General features: G+C 40.7%; 1 protein-coding gene across 2 annotated transcripts in view; it reads right to left on the bottom strand.

Moving 5' to 3' along the window:
- The window catches only part of RAPGEF5 (Rap guanine nucleotide exchange factor 5), a 162,570-nt gene that overhangs the window by 106,332 nt on the left and 30,630 nt on the right, over window positions 1-25,608 (bottom strand). Inside the window, exons 2-7 of one of the 2 annotated variants that reach the window (XM_063324995.1) lie at window positions 25,540-25,590; window positions 24,289-24,395; window positions 23,135-23,256; window positions 21,431-21,599; window positions 15,833-15,899; window positions 8,170-8,218 (exon numbers count right to left, since the gene is read on the bottom strand). In XM_063324995.1, coding sequence (XP_063181065.1) covers window positions 8,170-8,218; window positions 15,833-15,899; window positions 21,431-21,599; window positions 23,135-23,256; window positions 24,289-24,395; window positions 25,540-25,590 — 565 coding nt within the window. Of the gene's footprint in view, window positions 1-8,169; window positions 8,219-15,832; window positions 15,900-21,430; window positions 21,600-22,492; window positions 22,551-23,134; window positions 23,257-24,288; window positions 24,396-25,539; window positions 25,591-25,608 lie in introns of those variants that run through there. The other variant, XM_063324996.1, reaches the window with a different exon arrangement.

Below are 25,608 nucleotides of genomic sequence, written 5' to 3' on the forward strand. Positions count from 1 at the left end.
TCAAACAGGAAACAGGACTCCCAAAAATGATGCAAAAACATTTCCTCTCATTGCAGAGTTTATCAAAAGGAACAGATAGCAGCAAGGGTAGGAATCTGCAATCTAAACAGAGCAAAGCCAGGGTGGTAAGAAAGGAGGCTGACAGATGTAGATTTGGTCTTGCTGATCCATACACCATTAAGGCGCCGTTCCCTTCCACTGCATCCGAATGACCACAGGAAGGACAAACCTCACTTTAAACGAGACTTGGGCCCGCCTACGCTATATAGCCATTGTAAATTAAAGAATGAGCATACCAAGTAAAGCCACTGGTATTTCCCAACTCAGCTGGGTTATGGCCTTTGCTGTTATTCTTTTCACATTATTGTACAAGTGGTTTTGTTAGGAAGTTCTGGTTATTTTATTTATCAATCAGAACTGGAGCCTCTCATCTGCGTTTGAAGGCTCGTGTTTCATCCAAGGTGGTGGTGCATTAGAGGAACATAATTTGTAAAACACCTCTGGCTAAACAAGGGAGGCATTTTTTAGGAGATAATCAACTGCTGTTGATTCATGTGGCCAGGGAAGGTTTGGTTTTCAATGCCTGGCACTTTGTGATACATAGTAAGGAAAAGCCACATTTTACACATACTTTGAACATACGAATTCGTATCATTTTTTATCCAGAAGAAAAAAAGTAGAAAACGAGTTGCAAACACTGTAGGATTACTACAGGAACAGACAAAAGCAATGTTCTCTGTAGCAATAGCAGGTCGAGGAAGACCATTCAATGGCTGAATGCAGAAAGCTTTAACTTTTACCGGGTGCTTTTAGACATACGTTTTCATGTGCATGATATTTAAAAAACCAAGTGGCAATGAATGTATCTATAGCAGCGTTGCCTGAAACGAGATGTTGGAAGGGTGGAGAAGAGCCCGTTACATGATCAGCAGGTGCGGGGAGAATAATTGCTGGGAACTGATCAAACAAGGAGGTAGGGGCAGTCGCTGAGCAGGGTGGTGCAAAGCGAAACACCACGCTCTATTCCATGGAAACATCCTCGGGGCATGGCCAGGAAAGGAGCAGGAAACAAAGAGGACTCTGAATAAATAAATTCTGTGAACTCTCTGTAAACGTCTCTCCCAAAGCACTGGAAACAAAACATTCACCTGGGAATTGTTGGGGTTTTTTTGCAGAACTGCTGTCTTTCCAACCATACTGTGCAATCTCTTTTTGCGTATGTGCAGAACACCTGTCACCTACACAGCTATCCTGCATTGCTCATTCTTCTATGCGAGTGCCTTACAGATCATACCAAAAGAACTATGCCTGAAGTTCTGAAACCACTGCAATAACCACACCATAAGCTGTCAAAATCCCTCTCAGCGTAATTCCCACCCGAGAGCTCTTTGGAGCTCTTTTCCTTCTCTTTCCAAGGCTCAGAGTCCATTCTGCGTTACATCAGCTGTGGAATACACAAAGGCTGGTGGGCGTAACTGCGTAGTCTGCTCACTGGTGTTGTCCAGGGCACTTCCCACCCCCAGCATTGCCCATGGTGGGCACAAAGCAGGTGGTCACCGATACAGCCATGGCACAACGGAGCACTGTGTGTGTGTTGCACATAGTGTTCCTGACCAGCCAACATGATGGTCAACACCATTCCCCAGGGCTAGAAGGGGTCTGATCCTATCTTTTTGAAGCACTGCCAGTTTTCTGGTATGCCTGATCTCAGGAGTGATGGAAGAATCCCATGGGATGCAACAAGACATTGGTCCCTAGGAGTGGGCATTCCCTTCAATAAGGCATAAAATATTTTAAAAGGATCACTTAAAGAAGCCAACATGATTACCTCCCTTACTTCAAGGCATGAAATCCTCAAAGCACAATGTAACTTTACAAATATTCCTAGCTATGTTTTCAGGTGAAAACTTTTATTTTGAGCCACATTTCAATGGTCAGAGGAAAAGCAGAGATAAAGTTATCAGGACCTACCAGAAGCATGACACTCCTGCGCCTTTATTTTGAGTGGCCATTTCTCCAGGATAAATGCCATTATTAACACTTGCAGAAGAACTCTTATTCCACACATTTTGCCAAGTTTGACTCTTGCTTTAGAGAAGTGGATGCTTGGAGGAATTGAAAATTGTGATGAAATAAGGTCTTACTTAAGTCAAGTAAACAAACCCACTGAAAAGAGACGTAAGGGAACATAGAAGAGCAGCAACATACTACTGATACTAACCTTTTCCCACCCTTCAAACTTATCAATTTTTCCACGAGGGAAAATGCACACCTCTCTGGCACATGACTGTCACTTTATTCTGTAAACAGGAGCCCCTCTTTATGCCCTTTTTCAGTGACATAAAGTAAGTGGACATTTTACACCAGAGATATTGTATATCTGCTTGTTTACAAAACCTGTAAATTCAAAGGGTACTTAATATGTTTGAGATCTAAACACAATACTGAACTGCTCCGTTCTTCAGTGACCTTTGAGCATTTATTTGTGACCTCATTTTCAAGTATGTGTACAAATCTCATTCAAAGTCGTAATGATTTCCAAAGTTTTTGCTAACTATTGGGGTATAAAGTTACCAAGAAGTCTCACAAGGATCTGTGCTACTTAGGGAAAAGGGCTGAGTGGTAAAGATGTGGTTTCCTGAGTTAACTAAGCTGACAGAACAGCTTAATGCTGCCAAAAGGGTCTTACTGAGTTCCTTCCCGCATCTCTCCACCTCCTGACCCTGATAAGAAGCCACCACCCTCACTTTGTGCCAACTCCAGCACATGCTGCTGCAATACTGCTCTGGCTGCCCCATCTCAAAAGGAATACAATAGATGTGGCAAAAATTATCAGATTTAATGGGATAGATTTGGTATGAGGAATGACTAGCAGTTTAGCCTGGAAATGAGACAATTCACAGGGGGTATGACAAAGGTGAATCCTGAATAGTGTGATGATGAACTGGGAATGGATTGTTCACCACTTACCGTCACCAAAGAGCTATATTGCAACTGAGTGAGGGTCGTGGGGAATGTGTTTAAAACAAACAAGAAAAAATACGCTTTCACATACCACACACATGAATTGTGGGGCCCTCTGCCACAAGAGATGATGAAGGTCAGGAGTATAAGCAGGCACAAAAATCAATTCGATAAATTAATGGAGAAAAGGTTCACCAAGGGCTACCTAACACAACAGCGTGGGTACAGCAAGATCCCTCTTGCACAGACTGGTAGATGCTGAGTACGCACATCAGAAGAAGGACTGTTTGTACTTGCTCCGTTTCTCTACCCTGAGCATCCCCTACTCATCGCTCACAGTGAGATCGGAGCTGGATGGACTTTTAACCTGACCCAGCCTGGCTGTTCTCATGTTTTTAACCGGGCTGACCTTGCCTGGAGTGTGTTCGAGTCGAGTCACGCAATCAGCTCTGACAGCTGTGCTGTAGAGGTGGCGCAGCGGCTGGGAAAAGGAATAGCTGGTCACAGCTTGCTTTTCATTCATGTGGGCAAAGCTCAAGCCCCAGTGACTGCTTCATATTGAATCGCCTGCCCTAAAATAAAAATACTAAGCAAATCACATATAGGCGGTTAAGTCCTGACAGAAGCAATACAAAAAGAAAGGGGAAGGGTGGATATGTATACATATATGTCAGAACAGGGTGGAGGCAATCCAGAAGATCTCAAATATAAAGTTAATACATTGCGAAAGTCATATTATTATAAATAAAATGTAAACGACACATTTAAAAGAAAAATCATAGAGCTTGTAAATTTAAGAATGGCACGACTAAAAAGTATCTAACTATATTGTGGAAACCTGAATATCATTCTTAAGAGGGAGTAAAACCACACACAAGTCCTAGGGCTTTTGTGGCTGCCCTGCCCTTCACAGTGGGAGGGAGAAGCACCCAGAGCCCCGACGCTGCTCCTGTAACACCTGTGGAGAAGCTGCTGTCGTCCCTTCCTACCTCATCAATATGGTCAGATATTATCTTAATTAGCGCCTGTATTCAGAAGCACAAGGACCAGAGCCGTGCTCTTACCAATGGCGCTTTGCACGAATAACATTATAGAAATTGCTTTAGATATGAAGTTAAAGGAATTTGCTGGGTGATGCCATGGGGTGCAGCTGGGTTCATGCACAGCAATGCAAGGTGTCTTGTTTGTGGATGGGATTAACAGCAGTTCAGAGCATCCACCTGACAGATTTTGATCTGTTCAGATGTACCTGTGTAGCTCCGCCACCGGCTAAAGCCTCCAGCCTTAGGCTATTTGCTGCTTTTTATCCTTGTTTTAGTTACCACCTCTAACACATAAGAGATGTCATGAGCCATGACAAGGAATTGAGATAAATGCCAAACCCTGTAAACCTTCAGATGAGAGGCTGCGTTTCTGTTACGTTTCAGCACATTTGTGGAAGCCATCAGTAACCAGCAAGGTATAAATAAAGCCAACAATTCTAATGCCAAGTGCTTACAATTAAAAAAAAAAAAAAAGTTATCTTCTGCTCCACTTCCTTGCTTCCCCAAAACCTTTTAGCAAACCAAGGAAGACAGCATTTAATCTATTTATTCTAAGGTTAAGTAAGAACAATTTTAATGTTATTTTTATAAAGTGCACAGGCTCATTTTCCCCTCTTAGGTCACCTTTATCTAGAGAGTTTTATTCTAATGAAATATAAATGTGCTTTCTAGTCAACAGTGTTACTGAGGTCCAGCAAAGCTTCAGGATCACAGACATTAATTTTACTATTTTTTTAGTTTCATTTGCAAAGACACTAAAAATGCTGAGCTCTCTCTGCATGAGGGCTCTCAAATACCTCTCTGTCAGCTTACACCTAGCTATTGGAGTGGGATACGTGCAGTACACATCCGAAATATGAAAACTGAGCCCTTTTCCACAGCATAGAAGTTTTTCATTTTTCAGGTTCTGCATTTTTCCTTCAGCCATCTGTCAGTTTTATGTGTTTCTGCTATTCTTCCACCCCACATTAAAAACAGAAGAACACCTCTTGGGGAAAGGCATTCTCCCCCACACCCTATTGACTTTTTATTTTCTGGTAGCCGACATTCAGATCAAGTCAGATCCTGTACTAGCAAGAATTTGATACTCTGCCCTACCTCCCAGCAGGCCCACGTCTCTACCTTGGTTTTCAAAGCGTTTTGTCAGTAGATACAGCATCTAAATAACTGAAACAGCCATTCTGCCCCAAGAACTGAAATAGCTGTGATTGATTACCACTCCTCATATACATGTACTAGGTAGCAAACCCAAGCTTCATTTAAACAAAAATAAACTGTTTCACCCTGGTAACCAAAGGTGATGTTTCCTCCCTCCAAGAATAGCAAACCTTCCTAGTTGGACCCTCTTCACCTCTTGCAGAGTGTGTTTGTGGCTTGTATAGCACTTTCCATGCAACGTAACCCAGCAATTACAACAACAGTCTCAGACAAGTAATAGGAAAGCTTTAATCAGCCAGTTTTTCTAGCACAATTAAATCACTGCGAAGTGCCTCTCTAAGGGCAGAGGTATATCCAGAAATTAAAGTAATTCAGGAACAAATTACACAGTCCTTGCATTAAGCAAAAATACTCTTTTTTTTGCTCTTACTGGTAGTGCTAACTGGCTATCTAGAGGAAATATTTTAAAACACTGTAATTTAAAAACCACCAAACAATCAAAAACTTCTGCACAACCGCTTTGGTTTTTGGGCTGCTGATCTCTAGGAAAAGTTTTGGCTAATGAACTGATTACCAACTGCAGGCAGGTTCCAGCCAGCAGAGTAGGACCGTGCCCGTCGCCCCCGCTCCCCACTCGTGGGGGAATCCCAGGGCGGATGAGCCAGGTGCCCACGCTGTTCACACCAGCCTGGAAGCCACCCAGGGCAGCTGGCCCAATAGCCATGTTCCACTCTTTTCATGCCAAAATAAACTCTTTGTCTGATCTTGGTTGGTTTATTTCCTGGAATTACATGGAGTCTTGGGAGAGGGTTAGGAGAACAGTATCTTCAAAAGATACTGGGGCTTCTAGCTCCAGAGGTACTTTCTCTGAAATATGCTTCGCTTCACCAGGCACAGCATACCATAGCTTGATTGCTAACAGTAACTGCTACGCTGTGAATTTAACCATCAGCAATAAAATAAAAAAAAGCGTAATCAACCACCCTAATTTACTCTGCTCCTACTGTAGCAAAGGCATTAACTTAAATTAGACCTTACAGTTATGCCTGATCATGTAGTCGTTTTTTACAGTCGTCCAAGATGAGGCATAAAGAAATGCAAATTTCAACAACAAGCATGCACTAGTTAAATTGACTAAAGAGGTATCTTTTGTTCAGATCTAAACTGATATTTTAAGTGTTTACCTTAATGTATTAGGAAAGGCTGGTCAGCACTTCAGAGCTCTATAGGCAGCTTTTTTTTATTTAAGGCTGTGATTTTTAACAAAATATTTCTACGTACTCAGTGTGAGTTGCTACTACACTAATAGAAAGGAGACTCCAAGAGCTATACTCCTTTCCCATTTTCATCTCCTGCAGCTTATTCCTAATCCAACCCCATCCCATTTTCTACTGACACAACCGTTTACGTAGCCACCCACCGACAGGAAATGAGAGGCTAATTCAGGTTAAAATCAACTCTTTTGGGGAATGGAGTTTTTATTTATTGCCAGTAGCAGTAGTAATATTTGCCAACGCAACTGCCGAGAAGTAGGGAAAGAGATTTCTTAGAACAGTATAACCAAGTAAAAAGGTAAATGGCACCATACTCTCAGCCATTTTACAGCAAAACTAAAGGTTTCCTTGAGCCCTTCCTTAAAATAGCCTGTTTTTCTCTGCACCGAACCAGAGCAGAAGCATTTCCGTGTTCAGCCATTATAATTCAGGTGGGACTGGGGTGATACCAGGTAAGGGCAAGCAGCTGAGGGGTGTTAACACCATAAACTACTACAGCAGTTTCAGAAGCAAAGCTATTACACAGAAGCAATTTAGGTCCGAATTCACACTTACATTTGTGTTTACTTTCTGCAGGCTTACATTTACAGATGACTGTGGATATAACCTATGGGTACCTCTATTTCCAGACAAAAATGTATCAAACTGTGTCTAGAATAATTTTGTAATACTTCACATTTTCACAAGGAAATATCTGCAGATATGTCAGCCACATCTTCTCGGTGCCTCCAGGTTAAGATATCCTGTTGTGTGCAGTGCGTGTGTCGTGTGTAATAAATTTTGTGCTGTACTTGTAAGCCGCAGCTAGACGGTAGACAGATACAGATATTATGGCACAATATTATTAACAGGTGAGAAAATAGCTCAAAAAGTGCAAGATTTGTGGTCTCAATTTCTAGCAAAATCACTGAAGATCACAAGAGATGCTCAGTGAAAAAGACCTCCATGGCTGTATAGTCAGGTCCGACCAAGTAGGTTTTGTTAGTTCCCATGCGGTGGCCGGCAAACACAGCTCCCGTGCTTCCGCTCCAGCTCAGCAATGCAGATAGATACCCTCTGAAAGTGGCTGTGCTACCAAACCCCGACGGAGCTGAGATGGCCACATATTTCACTGCCTTTGCACTCTATCACCAGAATTTGCTGTAAATGCTTATACTATCAAACACTTTCAATTATCCAGTTACATTTCCTCTTCTACTGCCCTGATAACAGAGACTTGCCTCTACAGCCATACAGATGTATAGCCAAGTCTTCAGGAAATAACACCTTCATGGATGAACTTGTCCTTTTGCTTTAGCATATAGAGATACACCTGACTGGGCAGGTAAAACACAGTGAAGATGGCATGATATACTGGGCCATAAAAGAAAACATAGGAAAATTCTCAGCTTATTTGTCTTAAATGTAAGTCAAATAAAGACATAAGCTTCTTTTATAAAGTGCAAGCCCAGAGAAAATAGTGATTTTGGCCAGAAAAAGACCCACGTTCACATTCAACTGTAACACTCCGATTTTATCAGCTAGGTCATTAGATGTGACGAGCTAGGGGAAGCAAAGCTTGACAGTAATTGCATTGTGCTGTATACACAGATTCTCCAACGAGAGAGGAATGAGGTCCGCTATCTTTGCTTCCCCATGTTAATAAGACAGCAATGACAATCCAAGTGCTTCAATAAATGACAAAAGGGATCAGTGTTACAAAACCCCCTCTGAAGCCCAGCCTGACTCACCTGACTTCCTGGCTTTCAAGGCAATGACAGCAGCCAGTTCCCTCTGTACCTAAAATACCAGGAAAAGAAAGAATGGTTATAGTTACTGGCACAGTCAAACAAAACAAAATGCAACACTGGTAAGATATGTGCTATTGATCCTTTGGAGCAGACAACTGCACATGGAATTATGCAGGTACTTGGTTCTGAAACTACAGTCAGTTTTCCTAGCAAATCTATTTGCTTTTCAGCTGGGAGTTCTATGACAACTTTTTTTTTTTTTTAAACTTTAATTTCATGTAACTACTGCACATTCCTTAGGGAGTGGGCAATTCAGTAGCCCAACCTGTAATTTATTTGCACAGCATATCTCTTCTCACAAGCACTCACCTGAAGCATCTTCCTTTCCTTGTTAAATGTTTGTTTTGCCTCTGCTGAGCACACTGGAATGCTGGATTTATTGTGTGACTCCAGGATAAGAGAGTTCTCCATGCTGAGGTCCGGCTGAGGTTCACGTATATAATTGACATGCGCTTTACGGAGCTTTCAGGAGGGAACTACCTCTCCTAATAGCACGGCTGAGCATTTCAGAAACAAAATTTAACTTGAGATGAATGTGCAGAGGTAAGAACCACCTGATTTCCAGATTGACAGGCTATCTCGCCAGCCTGTGATGAAACAGCCCTGCCATGCTAGCCAGTTCCCTTCCTCATTCTTCATATTTTCCCTAGCATCTCTACACAACCAGCTACTGTCCCTTTAGCCAGCTCAACTCTACATCCACTTCTCTCCACAGGTCTGTTCCTTTTTCTATCAGTAAAATTCTGTATTGTGCATTGTTTTTATGCTTCATACTTCCTTACTGCCATCGTCTGTCCCATTGCAGCTGCTTCAAGTGCCCTCCACTTGACCTAGAGCACCCTAGACACTCTCTCCTGCATAAACCTCAGCTCTTCCCTTCCTTTGCCCCATCTGAGCTCTCAGACTCTTCTGCACACCTCCCAGCTTCATCCAATTTCCCTCATTTTCCCAAGACGGTCTGTCTTTAGTATTAAAAAAAAATAATTATGTGACATTCCAACTATTTTTCTAGGGATTGTCTTCCCTCTCTGTACAAAGTCTCTAGCAGTGCATACTAGCCATCTTGTCTAACAGACCTATGCAAAGCTCAAGGCTATTCTGCAGTGGGAGTTTTGACATCCAGTTTCTGAGAGCATGTGAAATTTAAAACATCATTCACAAGACATGTGGTATGATCAGAATAAGGCACAAAACCCGTGAAGGATCCCCAAAGCAATACAATTACTAACAACTGTCAACATCCTGCTCTCACTATTCTGAAGAAAAGTTTGAAAACAAGAATAATTAACATTATATGGGTCTGAGCAGAAAGGCAGACAAAATCACCCAGGACATTTCAGTACAATGGTAACTCCAGGATCCACCGATCAGATACTCAGCAGCCACCCAGCAGTATGCAGTCATACCAGAGGCCACATCCTTCCTCTGTTTGCATCCTTCCTTCCCTTGTGGCAAAGGACCAGGGAACTTTTTTTGCTGTCCTTGCAAGGTACAAGGATCTTTTCTACTCCTGGCTGCTGCCCCACTGAGAGGGACAGGGTTTTCTGCCACTCCAAGCAGGAAAATATGAAGGCAGTGCCACGGTTTTCTTAAATGTCGTCCTGTTTCCAGCACAATTGTGCAAGCTGGCAGTATTACCTTCCCTTCCTTCCTTCCTGTACACTCATTCCCATGTCTGGAGAACTGTTAATCATGGTCAATGTAACCATAAACTGCAAGTAAGATGGGAAAGAACAGTTCTTCTGTGGAAAAACAATTTGCGTGCTTGCTTACTTTACAGCAATTAATACACACTAGTAATAATACATACAAGCTATCCAAAGTTAGAGTGGGATTTTCAATAAAAGCCCAAATTGTTTCCGAGTAACAACACCACGACTTTTTGTGGCTACCCTGCTCAGGCCCTCTCCCTTCACTAAACTCAGCAGGAGGTACCAATGTCGATGCCCCGATCCCGGTCTATTCTCACAGGTTACTGACAGTAAGAAACAGTGCACTGATCTCTCATCTTTATCTTTTAGCATTTAATAGACACGTTATCTCAAGATTAGCCTTAGGAGATGCTACAATCTGCAACAGTTGTAAACATACCAATTAACCCAATCAAACAATTGAAAAATGCAAATTTCTTCCTGAGTGTAAAGAAAAAACCATCTTCTCAGAAGAAAAAGCAGCGTTGTGGCATCCTGCAGTTATACTTGCAGTATTACTTTTCCTTATAAGGTGGCACTTTTCAAGTTTGAAAGACAGTGCTAATATCATAGGCAGTAAAAAGGCTGTTTTTCTGTCTTTTGTCTATCTTATGCAAAATATCTCATTGTTTGCTGTGTGCCAGGAATGCAGCCGGTGTGTTACTTAACCTGAGCAAAACCCTTCAGTTAAAGCAGGAGAAAAAACTGTTCTTCTAGTCTTAGTCTTAATATTAAGCAAATGTTCCTTCATCAAAAGGTTTCATCCCGACAGTCTGATCTCCCTCTCATAGGGCACACTCACATCACAAAGAACTGGTACTGCTGAGCATCCTGCTGGATTTGCCTGGTGTCCCTAGGTTTCGTAATCTATATGCTTTTGTCTATTTTAGTGTAAATGCACCTGACATCTCCGCTGGACATGCAATTCCTATGCATCATTACACTAATGGAAATCCATGTGCAACGTTCATTCCTCATTGCACACATGCTACACATTATCATACTTCTTTCTAATAGGATTTCAGTTACTGCCCGTTTGACAAAATCGATAGTTGCACATCACATTGAAGATAATAATGTGGACTCAAAGTAAAATACACATTCAAAAAAGAGCTATGCCCACCATAATAAATTGAGATATTAAATACAAAAAACAGGGTTTATACATACAGGTTGTCGCTACAAAGCTAACACTATCTACATAGTATCCCATTTTGAGTCGCATTGAAGATGTCAAAACTGATCCAGTTTAAAGGCCAGCTTACCGCACAGTATTTACAGAAATATTATGAAAGTCTGAAAGAGAACATTTTGAGTGTGCTGTTGGCGTGTTACCACATCTTAATCAGTTTTCTTTTTGCAATATGAAAAAGCAAGAGTGTGCATACAGAGTGGTACCCACATGTACTTCTGCCTGACTAAATACAAATGGCATATTTATATGGTGAATCTTCTCATCTTCAAAGGACAGAGGCAGAGATTATTCAAAAGTAAATGACAACTACTGTTCTTCTCTTATCCATGAATCAGCTCATTTTATCACAGAAGACACAGTTGTGCATCTGGTAGACAGTGCTCTACCACCTCTGCTTTTTCCCCCTCTCTTTTTTCTGCCTATAGTAGTCTTTTGTGAAACAGTATTCTGGATGTCGGTGTGCCAAATAGGACTTCAGATCTAGAGACAAAACAGCAATGCTTACAGAATCTCAAAATGAAATCCTGCAACAGTAAGCTCTAAACAGCAGGGTTTTGAAAGAGTCTAGTTCACATTTTTGCATCTCAAGTAATGATAGTTTCATGGACTTTAAATAAAAGTAGTATTGGCTCACGTCTTAAAGTACCAGAAAACTGTATTTCCCAGATACACTGCATTCATATTCTCATATTCTCTTCCGTCCCATCACGAGGTAAGGTAAGAGCTTTGCAGTGGAAACACTCACAGCCATCCCACTGTGCTCTGGGTTTAGCAGACAAGACATTGAATATGAAGCTGTTCTTTGGGAGATGACATGGAATACATGACAGCTCTGGAATGCTTCTTTAAACCCAGGAGTAATCACTGCATTTTCTTAAAAATTCGTGATGAAAAAAATTATCCAATGCAAATGCATTTCAAATGGCACTTTGCACTTGCACAAACGCTTGCATGTCAGCTGCATTTACAATTTAAGTTTGATGGTGTTGTCAGTGCCTCATTGTAATGGGGCATATGATATAAGCATGTAATTTGATAGGCTCCGTTCAGTTATCTTGACTGACTCTGCTTCTTCCATCATAGAATAAAGCACATAGAAAAAGCGTGACCCCCAACAAGTTAGTTTCTTATCTTTTGTATCTGACTGTGCTCTTAAAAGACGTGTATTTCATACATTATGGACAAATTAAGACAATAAGAAACCTCTGCAGTTTTTTCCCCACTGCCCTTCTGACTTGGCATCATTCACCGCAGCTATTGTTATTATCTTTTCCAATCTCCATAACGATTGTTTAAAACCAAGAGTGCATTTCTCTAACTAATCAGTTCTAGACTAGCTGAATCATCCAAAAAAAAAAAAATCACAAATTCTGCAGTAAATGTGAAAAGTGGAACTCTACAAGAAACAACACCTGGTAACAAAAAGCAGTAGGGAATAAGTAATAAGAACAAGGCCAACAAAGAAAGTCAGGCTACAGTAAAGAAAAAGAGGTAGAGAGAGGAATTCACCAAACTTGTACAGATGCCGCTATGTCCGCGCTAATCACTCTATAAGCCCTTCATAGAGAGTGCATACCTTACCAATGGAGCCTAAGGTATGACAGTTTTTCCCTACAGTAGACTTTAAAAACAACTCATTTATTCAGCATCCTACAAGTGCCTATTTCTGGTCCCTGACTGTAAGGAGCACCTGGGGAAGCCAGCTCAGATGTAGATGCCTGCCATATGGCCACTTATATTTAGGTGAGGTGAGTTCAACCCTCTGCAACAGCAATAGCTTTTACAGAGTTACAGAAATACATAATTAGACCTTACGTGCATGCATGCTTACAGTTTTTCCTGTGCTTTCAGATGCTAAAACAGTGAGTTATATTTTAGGCACATGGATTCCTCCAACGGTGCTTGGGCTGGATCTTCACAATCAGTTTCGGTTTGAAAATTTGGAAATTTAATCCCCCAAAAAAGAAAAGCTGACACAGAAGCATCCTTCTGACCTGACACAGAATGTTTTATTCCATTACATGAAAAGCAAAAAAAAGCAGAAGAGATTGCGGTACTATGAACACTAATAAGATTTGAAGCTCCAAACCTAGCAATGTACAAAAAAGTCAACTCTGATCTCTGACTGCTTTATTGTTGGAGTAAGTGTGGCTGGAAGTAAGGTTTTTGGTTTGTTTTCACTTTTGAAACACTGGTCTGAAGAGTATTGTGAACAGGATTCTGAATTATGAATTCTTCAATGAAGACTGGTTTGATTCTGTGCAAAATATGTAAACATTCAGTGAGCCAAAAAAGCAAGACAGTGTGAACACATTTCCAGTCGTGGCTAATACCTTCACTTTTGGTTTCCAGCTCCTGCTCACAGGACTCTCTTTCCCTACAAATTCTGAAGCTGGCAGCAAAAAGAAAAAAAAGGAGAACCTGTATCCTGGTGAGTCCAGCCCTCTGCTGAGTGGTGCAAGGTGAGGGTTGAAATTGCCTTGGGACACATAAAGGTTCTCCATACACTCGTAGTGAGTACTTTAGATCCCAGTCTACAGTATGGAGCAAAAGCAGTATTCTGGAGGGGTAAGATGGAGAAGTTCATATACAGAGGGTAGTATTTGGAGGATTCTCTCTGGTCTTATGGTTTTCCCCAGGGTTAGACTAGAAAATTGTTCTAGAGAGCCTGCACAGTTTTGTGGAAAATCAGAAAATGCAGGAGAAAAGATCAGTCTTTTTGATGCCACCATGGCAATAGATGGGTCTCAGGCCATCTGGAGATGCAACTGCCTAATTTTTCTTTAGCTAGTTAGCTACAGCAAGACAATGGTTCATTTAAAAACATCTGTCCATGTGCCCTGCTGCTGGAATCACTCATGATGTATTTCAAAGGTTTGACCTTGCAAGCTAGACGTGAAGCACTCTGAACTCACTGGCAATTACTCACATGTTTAAAGATATGTATTTTACTCAAGTGTATCCAGTACAATTAGATCCTGTTCTTAAAGTCAGAAAGTCACTTTACTTTGTTCATAGAATCATAGAACGGTTTGGGTTGGAAGGGACCTTAAAGATCATCTAGTTCCAATCCCCTGCCATGGGCAGGGACACCTCCCACTAGACCAGGCTGCTCAAAGCCCCGTCCAGCCTGGCCTTGAACACTTCCAGGGATGGGGCATCCACAGCTTCTCTGGACAACCTGAGTTATTGAGCACTTCCCTTTTTTAACTGATGAAAAAACATTATTCATCTATTTTTGAGGGACACTGGCAATGTTTTATAGAGTTGGTAGTTTCATGGGCTTTTGAAAAGATCTTACTTTGCAAAAAGTATTTTGTGTTTTTCTATTTTTCCTCTCTATGGAACTAAAAATTGAGGATATTGAGGTTCTGAGTTCTTTCATTTTCAGTTAGGAAAAAAAGGTAGAGGACGCAAGGACTTTGAATACAGAGAAAATTAAAAACAAAAAAAACAATTTTGAAACACTAAATTTTCTCAATGTCAATTATTTTTGCATAAGGTTGAGCATACAGAACCACTGGCTTTACAAACATATTACAAAATGTCTTTTGTAAAGACATCTGTCTTTACAAAATACAGCCACAAATTCTCCTTCCCTTCCATTTTTCAGAAATTTCAGGACAGTACTTTATTCATTTTACTTAAAATAGCTCTTATCCTCATGCCTTTTTCACGACAACTTCACCCTGCTTGGTTGACTTTCATCCTGTACTTTATCACGTACCCAAAACAGAACTGGCACTAATTCTGTGTTTTGCTGATACCATCATTTAGGGGTGATGTTTGCAGAACCATACAATCACAGAATGGTTGAGGTAGGAAGGCACCTCTGGAGGTCACCTGATCCAAACCCCTGTTCAAAAGCAGGGTCAGGTAGAGCAGGTTGCTCAGGACTATGTCCAACTGAGTTCTGAACATCTCTAAGGATGGAGACTCCACTTAAGTCTCTGGGTAACCTGTTCTACTGTTTGATCACCCTCATGGTAGATAATTTTTTTTCTTATGTTTAAGTAGAATTTCTTGAATTTCAGTTTGTGCCACTGCTTCTTGTCCTGTCACAAGATGTCACTGAGAAGAGCCTGGCTCTGTCTTCTTTATTCCCTTCCATCAGGTATTTATACACATTGGTAAGATCCTCCCATAGCCTTCTCTGTTCTCCAAGCTCAACTCCCAGTTCTCTCAGCCTCTACTTGTAAGTCAAATACTCTACTCCCCTGGGTGTCTTCATGGTCATTTGCATACACTCCAGTATGTCCACGTGTCTCTTGTACTAGGAATTCAGAACTGGACCCAACACTGCAGATGTGTCACACCAGTGTGGAGTAGAGGGGAATGATCACCTCCCTTAGCCTGAGGGTAACTAATGCAGCCCAGGAAGCAGTTGGCTTTCTTTGCCGCAAGGGCACATTTCTGACTCATGTTCGACCTGCTGTTCACCAGAAAAAATCACCATGATCCTCCAAATTGGTATCTCCTGGGCCATGAATAGCATGGATTACAAGAGAGCAGGCTGCAGCTGTCCTTGCTAGGTCTGATTTTAATAGCTTTGGAATTGCACTCTAAGACCTCAGTAACGTTTCCTCCTTTCAGAGACAAAAAAGTAGTTTGCATTACAAACACCTGCTCACTAAAACTAAGTCTTTAATTTGAAAGGATCCAAAACATGACAATATTTTAAACATGATCAGTACAAACTTTGATGCAGTGACCTTACCGCAGAAGTGAGACGAGCAAGAATTTCAGCATTGGTTTCTGCCGTATCTTCTATTTTCTGATCAGGCCTTAAAAAAATAAAAATAAGATTTTATTACTTCTTTCATTTTGTTTCAATATCTTTTGATTCCTGGAAAGCAAGGGAACTGTGTACCCACAGGCACTAATGTAAAAGAGCTTTTGAGATTCCACATCAAAATGATGACTGCAACATGACAATAATTAATTGTGTCAGTAACGACAGAGTACACCCTTTGTCCCTTGCTGTCAAGAACTCTTGTGATTGGACTAGTGTAAAACGGTGAGAGAATTCTTCGGCTATAAAAATATGATGAAGAACTGAAGAATGCAGGACCCTCTTAGCTCAGAGTTTATTGGAATGCATATTTTGCTCTGCTAAAAACATACTCCATCAACAGAGCAAAGACTTTTCCATCTGCCCACCACCCAGCTTTGGTAAGGTGTGGAGGAACACCATGGAATGCAAGATCACATAGATAAAAGCAGACAACATCAAAATCATTATGTGACACATGAAGCTTGATATTTAAAAAAAAATAATATGTGATAATGAAAAGAATATATGTAAGAAGCCAAAAATTAGCAAATTAAAGCAACAGCTGAGAACACTATTAGGTTCCCTTGACAGTTACTCACAAGACAGACTTAGTGTGTCTTTGCTGAAGTGGGGCAGTGCAGGAAGAACCCTGCTAGAAACTGTCACAGAAGTCTGGCCCACGTGGAAAAAGCTACGCAAAAGCTGCTGTGGACAGCATGGCATAGGACTGTGTTTTTCTTTAAAACAGTCTAATTCCCATCACTAAAGCATCTGCGAGCCTTTTGGAAGGTTTATCAACAATCAGAAGAAAGATACCAATATGACAGGGTTATTACTATGGGAAGAAGAAAAAGAAAATGCCCTTGAGTCTTTACTTTTCATGGTATTCACGAAGTGTGGCATGCCAGCAGATACACAAAACTGCAGCTGCTGTAATAAACATAAATCCCAGGTATTAGCAGAAGCTTCTATCTTTGACTAAATAATTTAATTGCTCATATGCTCTGATGTCTTTAGGGAGAGAGCTGACAACATGTCTGGAATATGTAGCTGGTATATTGTGGTTCTTACATCCCATGTCCAAAAATTTCTTTCCCTGATTAAAAAATTAAGGTCAGAAAGCACAGGATGACACGTGCATTCATTTTGGGGCAAGCATATCCAGACCAAAATGGTAATTCAGATCAGAAATAACTATTTTCACAACAGCCTTTCTATTAAAAGAAAAGTGTGATTTAACATTTTAAGTGTTACAAACAGCCCAAAAGAAATAAATGAATGCAGTTTCATTTACAAAGACCGATTCAGTCTTTCTCTTTATAATTTGTAATAAGATTAAAATAACTGACCTCTTTAGATGCCTGTGTTTCCCTACACATCTGATCCCTTCTGATCTCTCAGAACCAGGCTAGGACCTGCTTCTTCTAAATTGAAGGCAAAAGATAGCAGCTCAGTAGACACAGCCACAGACGCAATCTATAAACCCAGAACAGCATATTGCACAGCTATTTCCATATTGGGCATTTATCACTTCATCCTCTATTTAAAAATACTCCCAGTATTCATCTGCATATGAGCATCGAATACTTCTGAAACGATTAATATACTAAAAATTACAGTCAGCTCTCCAGAATCAGAGAGGAAGGGTATTCTGATACCCAGGCTAATGGAAAAATGGATACTGAGGAGCAGAAACAGGACAGATATCATCCTATTTTTCTATTATTTTTTTTTTCAAAAGGGGCCAGCCAAGGCCTAGGAGGGTTGGTACCAAACAGGAGCTACAAAGCCCAGGCAAATGAGCCTAATGCCTATAGAGGTCGGTGGTCTGTGGGCTCAGTAGTGTGTTAAGCACAGCGAGATGCAGGAATGCTTGCCCTAGATCTGCATGCAGGCAAGTCAGGTCCAGCACAATTATTACTGTACGCCACGTGAAAGCAACTGCAGTGCTTCCCAACCCACTGATGGAGGAAGCAATTCGGATACACGCATGGTCCTGTGCCTGGAGCTCAACTGTGCAATGTAAAGCCACAACATATGTCTCTACGTTGGCTTTACAACCCACTTACGACACCATTAAAAGACCCACAGATACCTGAGACCTGTTTGCATTCAGCAAAAGCTTTCCAGAAACTCTACAAGGCAGTAACTAAGTGAATATCCCACCCTAGCTATTTGCATCAAAACCAAATTACTTTTAAAAATGATTACTTTTCTGAAATTAATAAAATGTAAATTATTTCAGGACAGAAGATACAGAATGTTGTGTAACACTTCTGAAAATAAAGTAACAAGCAATCTGAGATAAAGAAAAAAAAAACCCCCAGTTAACATCTCTTCGAATAATTAAAACAAATATTATGGGATACATTTCAATAGTCTAAGGCACCCAGTGCAGTCTTGAAATGTTCACTGAGTCTACCAGTGGTTCTGGGAATTAGGTGTTGTTATAAACACCCCCATTTACAAAGAAGGAAATAGAAGCACATAAAGATTAAACACCTGATACAAAGCCACTGCAGTCACTGGAAAAGAATTCAGGAGGCATTGGATGAGAGCCCAAGCGATTGCACAAGGTTGTAAGGAAGCCTGTGGCACAGCTTTCAATACAGATCTTTTGTTCCCAGGCTATTGCAATATTCACTTCTTTTCCACTCAAGTAGAATTGGCTGTGATTAACATAGGGTGTTTAATGACCCCAAGAGGCCTCTGCATCAGTCCCATCTCATCTGACAACATTAACAGGGTCTCACATGGAATACACATGGAATAAACGTAACAACATTAGCCTTCAGTTTAGTGTGAGCTGCTAAAAATCTGCTATGTCCTGTCTTGTTTTCCATGGTAGATTACCACCATTGTTATGTTTAATGTAGGGAATTTGTCAAGGTCAAAAGGCAACAGGGAGTACTTATTCTGGAACCACAGGCACGTCTCAGGCTTCAGAACACTATTTTAATTGTAGAACATACTATAGTATTATTTGGTAACACTGCTAATACCACCCAGAAACAAATAGAAATCCTTCAAAAATCTGTACAGCAAGTCAAGACTGGGCCACGTTTATTTAATAGGGTTTCCAGAAGAGCTGCTGAAGGGAGTCCCCAGAGCTCCCACTGCCTCCTTCAGGTCTACAGGCTGCTTCTGGGAGAGCAGATCCATGGTGGTCCACAGAGACCCACTAATGCACCCAGCAGTCCTGCTGCCCACCAGCTGCAGGGAGACAGAGCTCATCTGGCTCCCAGGACCACCAGGAGATGTCCAACGTTGCCTTCTGGTGCACAAGCAGGTGGTCGCTTCTGATTTCATCAAAAGCAGGGAATCTAATTAATAAGGTAAGAATTTCTCTGTCCCTATGTACATACAGAATCAATGCCGTCAATACAGATTATGAGAAAAACTAAAGGTAGCAAAATTAATATAAGAATATTAAATTACAAGGAAGACTTTGCTATCTAATGGTATGCAAAACAGCATATATGCTTGAGAAAAGACAAACACTCACTGCAAGGAAGAGTTTTTAGAATTGCCCTCTTTCTTCATGAAAAAGAGTAACCTGGTCAGATAACTTTCAAAAACACCTCATCAATTCTATTCCTGTTCAGATTGTGTTTTAGCAGTGTACTATTTGCATCAAGCATGGAGGGTTTTGAACCTGGAAAAGCCTCTTTTCCCTTTAATATCACACTCCCTCAAGAGTATACCGTTATTTAAAATTCAGTTCCTTCAATACATATTTTTTTAGAAAGCACCCTCACAATCTGACAGGTAAAGCCTCCAGAAAATAATTCTTCAGTGACAATGTTCCCAAAAGGAATCCAACTTCAACTAAAATTTGAATAATGTGAGCAGGAAGGAGCTGGAAATGTACATTAATGAATAATTGTTCAATTCATGTGACAGGGATCATCTTCCACCAGGAATGACAGTTGCACTGGAACGATAAAACTGCAAAGCAGACTGTAAAATAGTGTTACTCTCGGGCCAGAGTCAGCATACAGGACACATTTTTAACTCGAGCCTAAAAAGTCTTCAATGCATTTTCCTACTCAGCATCCTTCACATAACACATCAATATGACCTATCTGCTCTATCTTTTTGATTCAAAGCCTTTGTACGAGTAGTCATGAACCATGAAAAATGGCCTAATTTGCAGTGATAATGAGGAAAACCCCAATTGCCACTGAAATCAAGATGAAATCGCCCTGATATTTAAAGGACAGCCAAACTGCTTAGCACCAGAGTAGGCTGGAAGACAAGAATTTCTATTTGCAAAAATATTCAAAGGTTTTCTGCCATATGAGTCATCTGCTTAGAAGATCATATTCAGTCCCCCTGCTCTAGCCAATCTGGGGTCCTTGTCACTTGGCTACAGTCACTCAAGCTGACCAAACAAATGCATTTTCAAGGGACTCCCTGCTCCAGAACTGCCAATTTGTGGCTGGTGAGGGCAGTCAGCAACAGGGGAGGATATCAACTTTCTGCCCTGACCCATGCAAAGAAATTACTGAGATATTTTTCTACCAGGTGAACATGTCTGAATTTAAGAAGCTGGGCTTGAGACAGCTTACAGGGACTTTGGGCTTTGTGCTCCTTTCAAATATATACATTGGACATTTATTTGAGAGAATGTATTTTTAAAATCTAATATGTAGGGAAGAAAGTAGTTACAGAAGAAAAGTTTTGTCTTTGACATCAAAGAGACTAAATCCTAGTACTGGCAGAGTAATGGCTCTCCACAGTATCAGGTTTGAGGATTCATCATACAAGGGACAAAGGAAGAATTTAACCCAGCTTGTCCATCCAGGCCAGCTCCTGCAGATTTGCTAAGGCATGAGGGGCCACAAGCCTCCAGACCTCTCACTGACACCTTTTTCCTATATTTTGGCCTCTCACTGTGGCACAAGTAACTATGGTTTTCTTCTAGCTGCAGTAAAGAGACAACATTTAGAGTGCAGCTGTATCAGCACAGAGGGTATGATAATATCCAATAGTCAGGTGAAAAAGGAGACATAGGAAGTGAAACTCTTAAAAGGCATATTCTGAAAAAGGAATAATAATGTGAGGCTACAGAGCTCTGGCAAAGGTGCAGTAGCAAACTAAAATCACATGACTGTAGGTACCACATTTCTACCCATCCTCTCTATCCATCTGACAGCTGAGCCTGACACAGAACAAGGGCATCTGATCTGCTCATCAATCAGCTCCACACCATGCCTGCTGCCAAATTTGTGCCAAGCCTCCAAATGTAAAAGGATACCAAAAAATAATAAAGCCATTTGCCCAGGTAAGATAGCAAGCTAGAGTCAGCAAGCTAGTGCACAAGAACTACAATATGCCAAAACCCCCAAGTCGAGTGCCTTCATTTATCTACCCACACTGACTTCCACAGATGAAAAGCCCACCTCTACAAAGTTTGTCAACCCTGAAAAGAAAGCTGGCTCATTTGCACAGTAGTTTGGGGGTAAACAGTGTCATTATAAGCCAGCCACTTACAAAGGAGGCAGCAAAAGTTGCAAACAGCTGTATACGCACACTTACAGATTACACATGTCAATCCTGGGAGGAGACAATGGCAGTAGTTGAAGTAGGAGCTTTACTCCATTCTTCCATGTTTCTTCTTTCTCAAATTCACAGAAAAGGTAGGTACATTCATCCGCTGAGAACTGGTAGAAAGCATGACTGTCTTGAAAATAGAGTTGTCTGTCCACTGTTAGGAAAAATAACATTAGATAGCCTTTAAACCCTTACCACATAAAGGTTCTGTGTCCCCACCACGTTCTGTATTGAGCTTGGCTTTAATGCTGAGGTGCACCAGCACATAGGTCTAAAGGATCGCAAACTCTGCATAAAAGCAATCCTGCCTTGTATTAACCCAGTGCAATCAAACAGGACAACCACAAAACCTCAATTTGAAGAACTCCAGGCTCCTGTAATTCAAGCATTAAGACTGCTGAGTATTTAATCAATTTTGGAATCAGGTCAGAATTAGGGGATAAAAGCCTTCCACTTGTCAGATTTCTGAGCCTCGATTTCCATTGGCTTCTAATCTGTTCTCACTAATGGCCAGGCACTGGAAGACAAAGTTCAATAATGGGGATGCAGCCCATCATTATCCCAGCTTCTCCTCAAATCTGTCATTCATCTCAGTGGCCAATCCGGCCCTAAACCACGACACAGGGCTATTGGATTTGTAGACTAGACCTGGCTGAATCCTCTCTCAATTCTAATCTAAAACTATGAAAAACAGAGAGAGGAATGGAAAATCACTAATAGCTAAGAGAAGTCATCTGGTAAAGCCATGATCTGCAGTGACTAAACAGCTGCTGTCTTGTGAGAAACCTAAAAGGGCTTGAGGAGAAAAAAATGACACGCCAGTACAACAGCTGTCATCTTCCCTGGCATAACTGGGATTGAACTGGGATCGAACGACAGGGTCCAAAGCCTGTCCAGGGTCCAAAAGCCACAGGCTCTTGCTGGGAGAGTCATTCAGCCCTTGTTGAGGCTGCATGATCAGACATACTGTTGGTGTAGTTGGAGCAGAAGAAAACCTTTAAGTATACTGTCAGCGCACATAAGCAGAAATCTTCCATAATACCTCACCTTTTTGCAAGGAGGAAAGTTAAGTGTCTAGCACAGACTCCAGGGCCGGGTGAGTTGAGCTACCTAAGCAGTCCCACCTACAAAGTAAAGTCCATCAGATTTCAACAACCGCATTAGCTGGACCAAACCCCTAAATTTGGTGGGGAAGGTGGGGGCATCCGGTTAGAACCTGGCATGACCACTGTCTCAAGGAGCTGAATCCTCTCTCAATTCTAATCTAAAACTATGAAAAACAGAGAGAGGAATGGAAAATCACTAATAGCTAAGAGAAGTCATCTGGTAAAGCCATGATCTGCAGTGACTAAACAGCTGCTGTCTTGTGAGAAACCTAAAAGGGCTTGAGGAGAAAAAAAAAATAGGCTGGAACTGCCTGCAACTTGGTGATAGGCAATCACATTTACAAAAGCAAAAAGAAGGAAATTGCCTAAAAAAAGAGAGACTCATCTTTGGTATTTATGAAATGAAAGGTCACAGAGGTGAGCCTACAGAAGAGATAGTAAAATAAACAATTGTCAAGGAAAATGGATCTATCTGCTCTTCTTTTTTCTTTCCCTCCTTCCTCTCCCATCAAAAATGTGAGTCTTATCCTATGCAGGAGAAACTGATAGCCTTCCTCACACTAGAAATACTATCAAGACTGACCTGATAATATAATGCCCATATCCAGGAGAAGCTGCCACACTCCAACGGCTGTAGATCTGCACTTAACAAAAGGGCACTGCTCCAAAAGCCAGTCTACCAGTTCCGATCCAACACAGCTTCTCCTGAAAATCAGCAAAACGTCACTTCTTACATTACAGTAATGTTAAAATGCTCTTTTATAATAAAATGCTATTTTTTAAAGCTATTAAAAGTGAATCCTTTTGTTCAGCAGGGTAAAACCTTTGTCTCAATTACTAATTTTTGTAATTCCATTCATTTCAAGGGAATAAATTACTCTGGCAAGTCTCAGGGGATGCCTCTAGTTACAATGAGGGAACTGGCGTTAGGTGAGTGAGTTCCCTTACATACTTAATTCATGTGGCACACTTTACAATATGTAATATTTTTATCAATTTCTGCTGCCTACAGACAGTCATCCAAAGATGTATAAGAGCTAAATAAAATCCAGCTTTTAGCCTCAGGATTTTATTTCCTTTCTGAGCACAAGCATAAGCAATACAGCTACACAATATACGTGTAAGACCTTGAGTGTTGCTCTGCGACGTACTTCATCTTTCACATTATTGGTAAACTTATCTTTCTAAATCATAAAAAAAAAGAAGTTGTGACTTTTTTGAAATATCGATATGAATGAATGGTGCTATAATAAAGACCCACACATTTCAGCATAATTGAAAATAGGAGGAAGCATTTATGCTGTAATGCAACACAAATGGAAAACCACTTCATTACAGAAATATTCCATAAATTACACGCAAAAAGTCACTATGTAACTAAATCTTAGGAATCCAATTAATCTCTTTTACAACTCATATAACTTCAGACCAGAGTTGAATTTAATACTCTTTCTTTTCAATAAAATAACTGCCAAACACAATTGTACATGAAGTCATAAGCAATTAAATTAACGGACACACAATCAGGCCACTGCTGCTTTCTGACAACCGACAAAGGAACATAAGAAAAGATATTAAAATACATGAGATTTTAAAGACTTTTTTTAGAAAATATTTTTGATTCTTAGTAACACACACAAAATCTCACTCTTGGAATTTACTCTCTTGTCGAATCAGGGCATAGACAAATGCAATTAAAACCCATCCAGTTGATTAAAAAGAATGATCTGAGGTTACCTGCAAATGCCAGTAAGGTACACCCTGTCTTTAATCAGGTCAGACGCTTGTAGAGTAAAAATATTCCTGAGAGCTCTCCCAGCACAGGAAGGACTTTCTCCATAAATCTGAATGAAAAGAGAAATTGAAAACTGTGACAAACAGGGATTTATTTCTCCTGTATTAAATTGTCTTGCCACTGTCGGCTCCCTCCTTCTGAGCAATGCCTTCTCCCCGGCTAACCGACAAGCAAGCAGTCAAAGCCTCATAGGAAACGCACCCCAACTTCCGCCATACCCAGCTGTATCATGGGTTGCAAATGCCCCCACGAGCTGGACTACTTTTATTTTTGCTGCCTTAGAAAAGCAGAGGTTTTAGTATTCGTAAGCTTTACCTTTGAACAACCGACAAGTTCAAGTGAAAACAAGTGTTATTCTAGCAAAGCAAAAAAACTTTATTAACCATTGCAAAACCACACAAACACAGTTAAAATTAAATATTATTCCATGTGTATTTGAGTTAAATTATTTCATAGAAGCCTAATAAACATTGAAACACCATATCATAGGTTCTTGTTTTTGTTCAGAAACTTTGGAAGTATCCTATGATAGCTATGGGTCAGCTAATCCATGCCTCCCCAGGAGGATGTGGTCTTGCAGAACGGACACACCTCTGACTTCCCCTACACCTGATTTCTACCTTACACCTCAAGGCTGCAGATGTGTCTGTCAAAACAGGACCCAAATCCATCTTCTATAAAACCATGTTCCACCTGGACTTTGTATACCACTCCTTACTGAATTTAACTCAAGTTTCTTTAAATGGTGATGTTTCCTTACCGTCCCAGCAAAACACATCAGTAACACAAATAACTAACTTGAAAGAAAAACAATGACGCAGTTTCAACTTTTTGTTGTTGTTTCCTATGTTTAGGAATCTTTCACGGAAATATAAAATAATCCTGAGACAGTAAAGTCTTGTGACATGCAAAAAAAGAGCTCTCAAATAGTACAAAAGTAAGCTAAATGGTGGCAATCGTTTAGACAGCTGGGAAGTGAGTGCACATTGGAATTCACAGCAATTCAGTTTGCAAATTCACTAATAGAAGTAGACGATTTCTAACACACACAAATTATAACTTGCTAACTGTATTTAACTGCAGGCCACATTCACAAATGTCTTCAAAGCTATGATTAAGAGGTTGAACAAAAGCAAAAAGATTCCTAATACATTGTTTGATGAAATAGAATTAAAAAGAAACTTGACAAGTACCTTGTTTGAAGGAGTTTCCAAATAGGGATTTGAAATTCTTCTGGACAGGGTCTGTAAGACAGTTTCGTA

This window comes from Chroicocephalus ridibundus, chromosome 2 (genome assembly GCF_963924245.1).
Source record: "Chroicocephalus ridibundus chromosome 2, bChrRid1.1, whole genome shotgun sequence".
NCBI classification, from domain to species: Eukaryota; Metazoa; Chordata; class Aves; order Charadriiformes; family Laridae; genus Chroicocephalus; species Chroicocephalus ridibundus.